The 13,916-nt window shown below is 37.9% G+C and overlaps 2 protein-coding genes across 4 annotated transcripts; one reads left to right on the top strand and one right to left on the bottom strand.

Annotated features, from left to right (window-relative positions):
- Positions 1-2,167: 2,167 nt before the first annotated feature.
- LOC105059264 (uncharacterized membrane protein At1g75140-like) lies at positions 2,168-4,355 on the bottom strand. The gene has a single exon (XM_073250066.1). The coding sequence runs from the start codon at positions 4,195-4,197 to the stop codon at positions 2,362-2,364; it is 1,836 nt and encodes a 611-aa protein (XP_073106167.1). The 5' UTR covers positions 4,198-4,355; the 3' UTR covers positions 2,168-2,361.
- Positions 4,356-6,265: 1,910 nt separating this feature from the next.
- Positions 6,266-13,804, top strand: LOC105059265 (uncharacterized). 3 transcript variants are annotated; one of them, XR_012137442.1, is made up of 7 exons: positions 6,266-6,475; positions 6,578-6,796; positions 8,328-8,494; positions 10,947-11,028; positions 11,184-11,252; positions 12,292-13,423; positions 13,503-13,804. XR_012137442.1 is itself a non-coding variant. In XM_010942499.3 (7 exons), exons 1-6 carry the CDS (start codon positions 6,359-6,361, stop codon positions 12,460-12,462), a joined length of 825 nt encoding a protein of 274 aa, XP_010940801.1. In that variant the 5' UTR covers positions 6,266-6,358; the 3' UTR covers positions 12,463-12,485; positions 13,469-13,804. The 3 variants fall into 3 exon arrangements, 2 of the variants coding, with proteins under 2 accessions (XP_010940801.1, XP_010940802.1); XM_010942499.3 differs by having other exon boundaries at positions 12,292-12,485; positions 13,469-13,804; XM_010942500.3 differs by having other exon boundaries at positions 12,292-12,485.
- Positions 13,805-13,916: the final 112 nt, after the last annotated feature.

Below are 13,916 nucleotides of genomic sequence, written 5' to 3' on the forward strand. Positions count from 1 at the left end.
CTACGGACATGCGAGGGAAAAGGAGAACAAGGAATAGACCCCTTTTTTAGGAAGAGAAGAAGAGAGGATTCTTCTCTATCTTCTCTGGTGTATAATAATTAATTAACTATTTAATTAGTTAATTATTTAATTACTTAACTCTCTTTAGATGGATTATAGAAAATTCTAGAAAGAAAAAATTTTAGGACTAGGCGTGGATCCTGTGAACCCCGATAGAGGGTTCTAGATAATTAATTTGATTTATTAAATTTATTTTATAATATTAATTTGAATACATAGAAGAGCGATCCATCAAACGAGAGGACATCAAGTAGAGTTTTGACATCTAAATCATAATCTAGTGAGTCTAGTTTATCGCTAATTGAAATAAAAATTCTTATACATAATCACTATTATATATGCTATTTTTACTGTTAGAATTGTATCATTGATTTTGCATCGTTGGATCCATGTTGATGGATTTATTATGTTTGAGACACTATTATTTCTTATACGATTTTTTAACATAAATACATTATGTATCGATTATATATGTGTATCAATGATTGATGGTATAATTATATTGATATAATATACTTATTTTGATCACACTGTACGCTCAAATTGATTTAATAACATCAACATGTAATAATCGGATAGACAGGATATGGTTTGGACTAGCCTGTAGAATAGCCTCCATGAACTTATGTGTGGAAATTCAATCTGATAAAGATCATGAGAATTCGATCTGATAAAGATTGAGAAATAGCTGACCAGGAGTTTATGTCTCGGACAATTCCTATGGGCTTATGCATAAAAATTTGATCCAAAATATCATGAAAATTTAATTTGAGAAAAATTATAAAAACTTGATATGAGAAAAATCATGAAAATTTGATCCGACAAAGATCGAGGCATAATCTTGGTTAGTCCAAAGGTGAAAGAAAAAGATTAAAAAAATCTAAAATTATGATAAGAGGAATAGATGACAGGACATAAAACTAATGCTGAATATTCACTTATGGACATATAGTGATACATCTCTTTTGACAAAATATATATTTGATAATTGATTATGTGTTTATTAGAGTTATTCTGAATATATGATATGAAATTTCATGTTTGATGCTTATTGCTACTTTCAGATTATATTAAAATATTGGTGTGGATATGTGGAGAGTCTTACTGAGTTGTAAAACTCACCTTCCTGATCCATTTCTTTTTTAGAATTACAAGATATATACATTTGGCTATGGTTGAAATCTCAATTTAAAAGAATTGATTAGATAGAGTGTCATCAATGACAATTGGATGATCAAATTTTGTAAATTGTATAAAATTTAATATTTATTAATGTGAAATATTTATTATAAATTGAGATTAATAGTATTTGTGAATGTTCAGATTATAATGAATTTTAAAATCTTATATATTTTTTAGAATCTTATTCTAAGGAGTGTATGGCTATCACGTATCCAATCTGGATACTAAGTTCAGGATGTAACAGATTATTTCCTGCATCATATGAAATTCTAACCTGCTTCATATCTACAAACAGAGAGCTAACAAAAATCATGATTTCACATTTGTTGATAGAAGGATGAGTGATATGTACTTCAACAAAAACAGATACAATGCAATATTTTTTTTTTTGGTAAAATATACAATGCAATACAGATACAATACAGATACAATGCAATACTTTAGATAATACAACCTGAAGTTTGAACTTTCAACTTACACATAGAACACTAATTCAATATCTGTATTTCTTCAATCATGACCATAAGTACAGCTAAGCTTCTATGTATGTGGTATATTATCAAGAAAGTTTTCGGCAGAAAATGATCCGTTTTATCCAGGATGTTTCAGCATATCATACATGCAACACAAGCTCCACTAGATATGCAGGGGACAGAGAAGTCAGTCCCCAGAAAAATGAACAAGCTAGAGCACTAAATGCAGTGAATGCATTTTCTCAGAATTAAAGCATAAAAGATTTAAAAAACAATTGCTTGTCAAATAAATATTATCATACATGCAACAGAAGCTTCACTAGCTAATTGCCCCAGAAAAATGAATAAGCTAGAGCATTGAACGTGATGAATGCATTTTTTGAAGAATTAAAGCATAGAAGATTATATTTTCACTAGCTTTACCGAATTATATTTTCACCAAAACAAAATAATAATAATCAAGTGACAAGAGAAATCACTTCATAGATTGGAAATGTTGAGCAATACAAAATAGGCCAATGCAAGTGTTTCATTACGATGTATACTCTGTACAACACTTCGAACAATACAACAAAACATACCAGGATCCAATGAACTCCAGACAGGTGAAGCCAGCAAGACCCAGAAGTAGAACAAGTAGCAACTCTCAATCAATATGATCATCTTCAACTGGAGTGTTTGGAAACAATGGCTCTCTTCTTGTGGCAAAGCTTGTGGGTTCTATACTCTGCCCTCTAAATTTTAGTTCTGCAGGTCCTCTAAAACTAGAGTCAGTAGAACCAGTCCTAAATGGGATCCCATGTCCTCCAGGATACCGAGGCGGAGAACCATACCTTCGAGGTGGATCTCTGAGCACACCTCCTCGCCGCTCCCTAAGATCACCGCCTCTCGAACCATCAACATAAGCTCTGTCACCAGCCCCACCACCCAAAAGACTACCTGTTGTTGTTGTTGTTGTGATGCCTGAGTCACTAAAGGACTCCTCCGGCGCCCACCCTAAAGAGTCCTTCTTCTTCACATAAAACTGCCATATGCCAATCAGAAACAAGAGGAACAAGAGAGCAGAGCCACTCCACACCACGGCATTGGTCTCCACCTCGAACACGGGAAAATTCGACCGATATATCCCGATGTACCCATCGTCGAAGCCCAAAACCACAAGCTTTTCACGGTCAGCAGCGATCAGAATCTTTGCGGTCGAAGACCCATGAGCTGCAGTATCAGAATTCAGGAAGAGTGATTTGATTTCATGGATGGTGGCGAAGAAGAGAGGCCGAGGAGCTCCAACCCTGCCAAAATACTGAGAGGAGATATTGTAGACAAAGACCTTGGCATGGCTCGCCACGAGGAGATAACCTTTGATAGTTTGGATGGAAACAGGGCCATCTATCTCCGACTTCCTCATCGCCCGAACCCGGCACTTGAGGTTGGGGACGTCCCCCAGGAGAATGACATGGATGAGGTCACCACCGGCGGTGAACCCATATGCCTTGGACCTCTCCGATGAATCAAAGGAGTAGGCTTTCGAGACCGACCCATTGAGCCCTTCGCATTCCGTTTCTTTCACCACCATCGACCGCATGTCGAGAGACCCGGCGCTGGTCTCGGTCAAGAAGAGAAGCCTCTGCTTCATGAAGGCGAGAGGTCGGCCGGAGGCAATGGCGGTGCCGTAGAGAGTGCCATTCTCTGTGAAGACCCTGATCCTCCCGCCGGCGTCCGTGGCAAGGACGTACCTCGTCGGGCCAATCTGATGCATCTCGAGGCCGAGCACCAGCGGGGGGTCCAGCTCGCGGGGCCCGCGGACGAACGGCCCGGAGCTGCGGACAGAGAGGGTGGTCCAGTCGTCGCCGGTGGCAGCGGACTCCCAGAGGCGGTGGGCAGCGATGGAGCCGTCGGCGTGGGCGGTGAAGAGGAGGCTTTCGTAGCGGCGGGAGGAGAGGTAGGAAAGGATGGAGGTTACCGGGAAGTCAGAGATGGAGGGGAGCTCGATGAGGACGTCGCCGGCGGTGGAGAAGACGTAGACCCGCCCCAGAGTGTCGCCGACGGCGAAGTACTTGCTGAGGCCGTCGAGGTCCTCGTAGGGAAGGACGGTGGCGGCCGAGGCGGAGGCGGAGGCTTCCAGCCGCGCGGCTGCGGCGAACTGGAACCGCTCCGACCACCAGGTCTTATGCTTGGTCACGGCGACCCCGAGGGTCCGGTCGCCGCGCGCCGCCAGCTCGGGTAGCGGCTGTGTGACGAGAGAAGGAAGGGTCTCCGGAGTGTGAGGAAGGGGATGGTGGGATGGCGGGGCGGAGCAGGTGGAGAGGGAGTACTCCAGGGCGGAGACGGTCTCGGATAGGGATTCCACGAGGGCCTCGAGGCGGTGGAGCTGGGCCTCCTGGCGGTCGAGGAGGGAGGGCGGCGGTTCCTCAGCTGCTACGGCGGAGGAGAAGAGGGAGAGGGAGAGGAGGAGGAGGAGAAAGGTGTCGCCTTTGGCTGCCATGGATGCAGACTGACGGAGGTCCAGGGCTTGGCCACTGCCCGACGCTCGTCCGCCTCCCCCTCCTCCTCCGATCTGGGGGAGCAATTTGGAGACGAAATCTATTGAAATAATAATTTTATGGTTCTGAAAACCGAGTTAGATTAATATGTGTAGTTTTTTCCCTTTTTTTTTTTTGTAAAAGATAACGAAAATCCAACCGAAAACCAGGATAAGGCTATGAAGGAACCTGATCCCCTCCATCAATAGAAAAAGTAAAAAAAGATATTTCCAAAAACAACTGCGCAGTCAAGGCAAGCAAAACATCTTTTCAGGCACTAGCGTGGGTTATATGTCGTATTTATATAAAAAATTATGTATTAATCCACGGTAGTTTATTTTTTTGAAAATAAAAAATTTATTTAAAAATATATATTTTTAAATAAATATTTTTAAATAATATTTAAATAAAAAATAATTTATTTATATTTTTTTATGTATTAAAAAATGATTTGAGAATCTCTTATCCATGCTCTTTTGCATTACTAATTTTTTGAATAAGTTGTTAAGATCTATCCATATTTTTTATAATATTTTTTATTATATAAAAATTATTATATATAATAATATAATATAATATATTTTTTTATAATATATCATATTATAATATTATTATAATATATTATATAGTATTATTATAATATATTATAATAATATAGTATATAAAATAGAATATATTATATAGTTATGTTATTATATTTATTATAGTACTATATTATTATAATATATTATAATAATATAGTATATTAAAATATATTATATTATATTTTTATTATCACATACTATAATATATTATCGTATTATATTATATTATACTATATTATTATTATAAGGTTAAGGGTATATTAGGATTGAATTAAAAAAATTATTTTTTTAGTTGATGGAAAAATGATTCAACCATCCCTTAGGTGAGTAAGATTTTTTTCATTTGATGGGTAAATGCTATCCATAGAAAAGTAACTTATTCATTTTAAAAAATATGAGAATATAAGTAATTTGATCAATAGAAAAGTTGATCAACTTTCTCATGAAATTTATCCACAAAAAGTATTTGGACTTCAAAGATATGCAAGAAATATACACACACAGCAAGAGATAGTGAGAGAGATGTGTAAGTTTTTATTTGGACCATCGAGTTGGACGTGGATTGTGTCTTTTGTGTTTTTTTTGCGACACCAATTGAATCATTTATCGCACAACTCTCACAGTGCTCTGAATTTTTTCTTTGATCTACTTGCATAAATCTTGTAGTAGTTATTCCATAATTCAATGATGGATATTACAATATGAAAAATATAATTTGAATCCTAGTTTGGTCACAAATACAGAAATACTTATCTAGTTATCTCCACCTAATTAACTATCCAAATTTTTTGTTCAAAAATGAGAAACTAAATTCTGAAAAAGCAATTTCAGCTAGTTTTGTTTCGTTAGCCTCTTGCATACTTCTCTTTATGTTATCATTCCCCCAATTGACATGATAGTGGACTTCGCAAGGTATCAAGGCTAATTTGTAGGCTTTCAATAGCAAAATGATTATTTTTTAATTTAAAATTTTAAAACCATCCAATCTAAATATTTAGGAGGCAATTATCTCTGTAACCTACGAAGAAAAGTTTTCCACATTTGAAGTTAATTAGATAATATGGTTCTTGTGTTTACATTGCAGGGAAAAAAAAAAAGAAGAAGAAAAGAATACAATAATTTTGGTATTGGCTAGCTGTTTGCTTACAAGGATATCAACAGTACCATTTCATTAGACTTGGCAGCATGCCAACCAATTTCTACACATTAGATGCCTCTTGGATTGGCCATGACATGATAATCAAATGCCTCAAGGTGGGACCCCCCATAAACATGCTAAGCATGCAAAGATGTGGATGTGACAAGCAGCAGTATGACATCCCTTCCACTAGAAAACTACTGGTTTCCATGCTTGTGCTAAGCCAATTCCATCTTCCACCAAACCAGTGGCCTGAGTTTCCCCACACCTGCCTTGGCTCCCTTGAGGCTAATCTATCCCTTTGCCAGCCTTTTGCATCCACAAAATTCCCTCAAAAGTAACACCTTTTTCTTCCTCCCTTTGATCCAACCCTTCCAATGTCCAACTGCAGCCTCTTCCAACATGTCAGCTGCTTCAGCCTCTGCTGTGGCTGCTGCCTACTCCTCCATATCCCAACACTCCCTCAGATCTCCCTCAACTCCTCCTTCCAATCCACCTCTCCTTTCCTCAATAAACCAAGTGAGTTATCTTCAATACCAAAAACTTAAAAGTAGTTCTTTTGCCATAGACCCATCAAGGAAACTGTAAACCACACTGACCTCCCTGTCTCTTTTATTGCAGAAAAGTGCCTTCCATGGTTTGCAACTATTGGAGAGGAGAAGGGTGTCTTCCATAGCCGAGAGAAAGAGAAGTTGGGGGAGGAATGGGGCTCTTGGAGGGAGGAAAGGGCTCGAGATCAGTGCGAGAACTGCTGGTGCATCAAAGAGCATTGAGGTCGAAGTTGACAAGCCCCTGGGCCTGACCTTGGGGCAGAAACCCGGGGGTGGAGTCATCATCACTGTAAGCAGAACACCTCATCTTGATTTATATTGAATTACCCAAAAATACTAGCATAGAGACTAGTACTTAATTTTAACAGATATGTTCTTGAACCCATTGTGTTCTAGTGATGTAGTCGTGAAATCAGGTACTAGATTTAGTCTGGTTATCTGGTGCATCAGCACTTAAATAGTTGACTGCTTTCTTTTAGGCAGCTGCAGTACCAGCATCCAATACTAAGGTAAATTTTGCACCATCAATCATATGGTACCCGTTGCTGGCTTTTGGAAACAAAAAACTGAGTTCTCCTTGCGTTTCTGCTATTTAAAGTCAAGTCATTTGGTGTTACAAAAAGAATCAAACAGCTAGACAGTCTACCATCAAAATTCTGCTTCACAATTCTCTCTCTCTCTCTCTCTCTCACAAAAAAGAAAAAAATCTGCTTCATAAAATGAATGAAGTGGTCCTTTTTTCCACGAATATAATGTGACCCAAACTTAGATTTTGAGCATGTTGTTTTATCTCGTCATTCTTGCAAAAGTAGTTTCTTTTAAATTGAGGAAATGTGGTATTCACTCATTTTTCATTAAATTAAACGGTGTCGACATATTATAATGCATCAAGAGCTCCAGATTAGAAAATGACCAGGAGAGAAAGGTCAAGCAGGAGAAAGAAGATAATTAAAAGATTATAGCGCTGGAGGTGGCTCACAGACAGGCTCATCCATATTGCAAAAGTAAAGGAGTGTGAGAAATAGTGCATCAACTCTTGAATTGATTCCCTCTTACTGTGCTTCATCCACTCACTTGTCCCTTCAAGAATTCTCTCTGTAAACTACTGACCCACAAAAAGTCCTGCCTCTATTGACAAATTATGATCTTGGCATTCAAATCCCTTATAATTTGCCTATGTAAGCAAGATCTACTTGGTGTTAAATGAATTCTCCAATTCTATTTGTAGAGTGTCAAGGAGATCCTCTATGACCTTGTGAAGTTTGACAACCAAACACTTGCACAAATGGCAATGGGATAGTATCACTTGAGAAACTGCCTAATCCATCTTTAAAATTTTAAATGTTGAGATGGATCAGGATTGGCATACAACACTCATGGATTGCTTCTCTAAGGCAATAAGACCACTCAAAGTTCTTTGATATTATGGTATACCTCATATGTTAAGGTCACACATCCATGCTGGTTTATCTACTTGAAAGAGCAAACCTCATAGGTTATCCAAATAAATGTGTCAATCTCATAAAGTGGTTGATTGGATGGGATACATAGATGTAGACACAAGTTCATCATCGATTCATGAAACAAAGTTTTTATTTCAGTTTGGCGAACATCCCTATTCTACTATTAAATTGATCTTCTTATTATAATATTCTCTATGATACTTCCCTTGCCCTTCAGCTTTCCTCTCTGTGTTAGCCTTTAATTACATGCTTTGCACATGGCCCATCAAGTAAGCTGAAAAAGAACAGCTGGGTACGTATATTACCTGCATTTTGCAAAGAAAATGCTCACATATTTTGAAATGACCATTCTGTTAGGCTGTGGATGGTGGTGGAAATGCAGCAAAGGCAGGGTTAAAAGCTGGGGACCAAGTCCTCTACACAAGCAGCTTCTTTGGAGATGAACTGTGGCCTGCGGACAAGCTGGGATTTACCAAAACAGCAATTCAAGCAAAGCCAGATTCTGTATATTTTGTGGTCAGCAGGTAGTTAAGACTTTCAATTGTAATTTCCTTTTTAATAGATTAAGATTAAATGAACCAGTTTCTCAAAAAGATTTTGGAACTAGTTGAAGACACAAAGATGAGCAGTCAAATTGCTAGGATGGAGATGTTATGAGAAGATCATTGAGATCTTAAGGGTGATGTGTGCAAGCCATGATTCCTTTGTGCTGTACTTTCATCTTTGTGTCAGCATGATTCTTGTGCAATGCTTAATCTGGATAAGTATAGAGGTATTTATTTAGAGGAATTCATGATCTGGCCTTGGGGCTGTATAAATCAATAGAGGTCCTGAGATAACCTCCATTATATCAGATTGAGATCAGTTAGTCTATGAGGCAACCATATGAAATAGATCCTGACAAAGTCACTTAGAATAATGACATGATTATGATGATTTAGATGGTCTTTCTATCACAGAGTTGTTTAATTTTGTTTTATCGTAATGTGGATCAAATGATGATTGCTAGATCATGGTATGGATACTTGAGAAAGCTTTCAGAAGGTCATGTAATTAATACACAATACTTCTTTTGATGACATCCCCAATTCTTATTTAACTTGACCTTATCACATGAAAAGGAACTAGGAATTATAGGGACATAGGGACATGGATTTTTTTCTTTTTAGAGAGATGGGGATATAGCCATCTCATTTCATGAGAAAATGAAGTGAGATACAAAACATGATCTGGACAGGACATTTGAAAGGTCAAGAAGTAGGGGAGAGTAAAAGAAACAAAATAGAAACAGAGAAGCAAAAGGAAACTACCAATTCTGCTCAAAGAAGCCATGATCCAGTGCACTAGCTGCTCTCAGTTGGATGTCGGCAGAACCTTTAAAAAGAGCACCAAGAAAAAGGGAACAGCAGAAGTGGCATGGTCCCCCCCCCCATTACGTATGGTGATCAGAGAACTCTTCCTCAGCAAAGAGACTTGAAGCCACTGCCCAAAGATGGGCAGCACAGTCCATTTGACATGATGATCTATTACTGCCCTCCATAGACTTCAAATCCTAAAACCAGATGAAAGTTCTTCAAGTTGGAAAATCCTTCCACTAGTTGTTTGGCTTTGCCAATCTCAAACTTCAGGGTCTTAAAAGTGTCACTGACCAGATCCAATCATCCAGACCAGCATTATAGGGAGCATGCCATCTTAAACTGAAGTAGCTTAGAAATATTTGAGGGGAAGGCTAAAGATAGCCATTCATCAAGTATTTAGCTATTTTAGCAATGATGTAAGCAGGATCAGCTATCTTCACAAAAAACCCTTCTGTTTCTTTCCAAACAAAGGCTCCACCAATAACCCAACAAAGCAAAGTCTAACTTTCAGAGTAAAGGGACATGAGTCTTTCATCCTGGCAGTGATATGGAATATCATCAAGTAGACCACGAATGCCTGACCTTAGCAAAAAAGAAATCCGAACTTGTTTATCAAAACAGTAATCCAACAGCAAATGATCAACCATATCAGGAGCTTGATTGCAAAGAACACAATTCTGCATGAGGCAGTTCCTTTTGGCTAATTTGTCAGCAATCAATATGTTGTTTGAGAAAGCTAACCAAGAGAAGACTTTAAATTTAAGAGGCGAAGCCCTCCAAATTCTCATTATACCATTGATCTTAACACCACTAAAATTCAAGAAGGTATAACGTGGTTTGATGGTGAAGGTACCTGAAGATGACTATCTCCAATTCACAGCTTTGCCAAATAAAATATATATATATATATAATGATGGATCAATGTTCCTTGGAAACTGTAGGTTCCAACCAGATTCTGAATTCCAGTAGAATCAATCAAAAAAGATGTGCAAGAATGCAGGTCATAAAGTTTTGGAAAATCTAAGACCCACACAAAGAACCTCACAGAATCTGATGATACTGCCATTAACTAAATTAAAGTAGATCCCACAGTTTATATTTCCAAGATTTTAAGAACTCCCCTTCAGAAAAAAGAAGCATTTGATGGGATCGGGTGCTGGCTGAGGTGTTTTATTCTTTGATATTGTTTCTACATAGAAGTTCTTTCCATAAACAATTCCATATAAAGACATGGCTCAACTCTTGTTAAACAATTTTTAGTCGAAGAGATCGGGGTTCAGTAGGGCCTGCGCCCAACATGGATGAGGTAATGAATAGAATCTACCATTAGATGGTGGCATGATATGCATATCATGCTGAGGTTAAAACTATCTTCAGCTTGGATTGTTTTGAGCTCTGAGGATAATAGAATTATAATAGTATATATTTAGTATTTTCTCAAGTTATCATTTCCACATATGTCTCTTTTGGTAACATGATGCTAGCTTTTCTGATGTAACTCATCAACAAAAGATGATGCTAGTTGTGCTTCTTCTAGAACAAGTAGATAAAAATTGCAGCAGTTACTAGTTCCACTGCTGTAAAATGGCTTCATATTTCTTTCTTGTTATGAAACAGGGGAGCAGATGTAGATGTAAAGCGATTGACAAAGAGGCCAGCTCCACCTCGCTTTGGCCGAAAATTAACAGAAGCACAAAAGGCAAGAGTTGTGACATTCCCACTGGCTTAGCTTACATTCCTTTTTCAATATCTCTATACCTGCTTGAATTAATTCATATATTTGTTATCTGGGATTTTTCTTTTTTCTTTTTGCTCTTTTTTTTAAACTATGCAATCCTTTTCATCTTATTGCAGGCTAGAGCAACTCACATATGTCTGGACTGTGGATTTATTTACACTCTGCAGAAGCCTTTTGTTGAACAGGCAAGCATAACTAGTTCCCCTCCCCTTTTAATTCATTATTTTTCTTTTCTCGGTATTTGATGGTGGAAAATGGAATCGAAAGGTAAATTCTTACAATCGAGTTTCGAAATAATCTGCAAAGGTCCAATCAGAACAGCTTATTGTCAAAATGTTTAGGTATTTAAATGACAGCACTAAGAATTTTTAATATAGATGTCGAAGCATGGTAATAAAAGATCAAAATCAAGGTTAATATTTGTGTATGCCACATGCAAATTTGTTGCCAATATTTGGCATAGAATAAAGCATACTTCTATCCAGCCTCAATGAACAAGTCTCACTTGAGCTTTATCATCAAGGAGTTATCCATTAATGTCACTAAACAATTCATGACAGGATCAACGTTATGTAAAAATTTTTAAAATTGGTGTTGATTTCCTATCTGAGACAACTCATGCATGAGAGGGATTTCTGCGAAACCTATAGCACCATTTGATATGAACCTCCATTCAATTACACATTTCAAACTCATGCATCATCGAAACAGCCATCTGAACTTTTCTTATCTTTGGAAGAGTCTAGGATTTATCTAGATGAAGAGGAAAATAGGAAACCACATTTGCTTCTGGGGAACAAATTGCGATCCGCAATGCCAATATTGTTTTCATTTATTTTGCTTTCTATGATTTTAATCAATTTAAACATGATCATGGTATCTTTGAATTTTCATCTTTCATTTCTTGATGTTTTTTAAAATATGGGTTTATAAAAAAATAATAAACATGGCAAGTGATTCTCAAAGCAAAAATGTTATTGGGGCGACCATGGCCTAATGATATTAGCTAGATTATGCATTTTGAAGACAAAGTAGTGTTTTATGGTTGAATTCTCTCCATCAATGCAACTGACACATTAAGAGTCATGCTTGATCTCTGTCACAATTTTCGAGACTTCAATTTCTATGATCCAATAAAACAATGGGATAAGTTTGCAGCTTATTTGTTACTGTAAAGTTTCAGACAATATTTCCTTTCATTAATAGAATCAAACTATTTTGCAGCCTGAGACCTATGTTTGTCCACAATGCAATGCACCAAAGAAGCGATTTGCACGTTATGATGTGAACACTGGAAAACCTATTGGTGGTAGCTTGCCACCCATTGGGGTGATCATTGGATTGGTGGCTGGGATTGCAGCAGTTGGAGCTCTGCTCGTCTATGGCCTTCGATAGCCTGCTAATCAGATTTCCAAAATGTTAGTCAAAGACACTCTGATTTTACTTCATATTTTGTAATTCTCCCATTCTTATCACACCAATGATATCAATTTCTGTTGATAGCCTAATTCAGTGCGGCGAACAAAGTACAAGAGTTGGAGAATTGTATGCTTTCAATTTCATTAAAGAACACAAATTGCAAGCATCATTAATTGCATGAAAGTAGTAGCTGATATATGGCTAACAACACTTGCACCCTATTCTCTTCCTCTTCCATTATTCATTAGCATAAAAACAATAATCCTGATTTCAATGTCAACGATGCATTCCAACGAAATATTTGCATAAACTTATGATTTTGTATGGTGGAAGAACATCCAAGTTCAATATATTAGCCAATTTTCACCAAGGCCCCAACTCATTGGCTTTGTTTGAGTGGGTTATAGATGAGCTCACTTGTTCTTATTCACTAGTCAGGCACTTAAAGAAAGGATCACAAAATCAGATCTAGAGCATTATCTTATGTCAACTCCATAGACTTTTGTTTCTAATCAGCTTAACTACCAAATAAAATAATCCACAGCCTCAACTAAATAGCAACCTCCCACAAAATGACAAACCAAAATCAAACACTGACCATTGGTTCTCTTTTTGCTTACATAACCACTTTGGTAGTTAAAATTAGTTGCACCCAGAGAAGAATGAAAGAGCCAGCAGCTCATGGAAAGAAACCTGCCCCACCTTTTATCACCCTCCTCAGATCTTCATGCCATGGTCTGCAGCAAAGATGAGTCTCGGTCCATCGCCGGTGAAGCCCCTGCTGCTCGTCGGAGCCCTTGGAACATTCATATTTTGGGAGGAACTAATGAATGGCTTAGAGTTCCTCTCTGAGTTGCAAGAGAGCATATTAGCTGTAGCGATCATCCTTCCCATCGTGATCATATTACTCCTGATTGTTCTGTTCATGACCGAAATGGTTGTAATTCCACTCGTTTTCCTGCTTGTTCTTTTTGTTCTTCAGAACGTGATGATTGGTCTTTTGACATTGCTCGTAGTGATCCATTTACTCGGAAAATATTACCACCAACCGGCGCCAAAGCCTTTTTGGGAGCAACCAGAGAAACCTGGGGGTGAAAGTGAAGGGATTGGATTGGGCTGGTTCTTACTTATGAGTCTCTTCCTCATCCTTTTCACTGTGTTCTATAATGGTGAGGGCTATGGCTGGATCTCTTTGATACTTGTGCTAGGCTTCACTCTCTTCTTCAGCATGTTTTGAGCTGGAGGTGGACCTGAACACTGTAAGCTTGGTATTCTGACTTTGAGATGCAATACTAAACACGTAGAAAGTTGGCTTTCAGATGCATGTATCAATTTTGTTTACAAGTTTATTTTTGCAGTTATTAGCATTCCTATACCAATTAGTAGCAGAATGGTAGTCTGAGAATCTGACCACTGTTATAACGCTGGTT

The sequence above is a fragment of the Elaeis guineensis genome, chromosome 16 (genome assembly GCF_000442705.2).
Source record: "Elaeis guineensis isolate ETL-2024a chromosome 16, EG11, whole genome shotgun sequence".
Lineage (NCBI taxonomy): Eukaryota > Viridiplantae > Streptophyta > Magnoliopsida > Arecales > Arecaceae > Elaeis > Elaeis guineensis.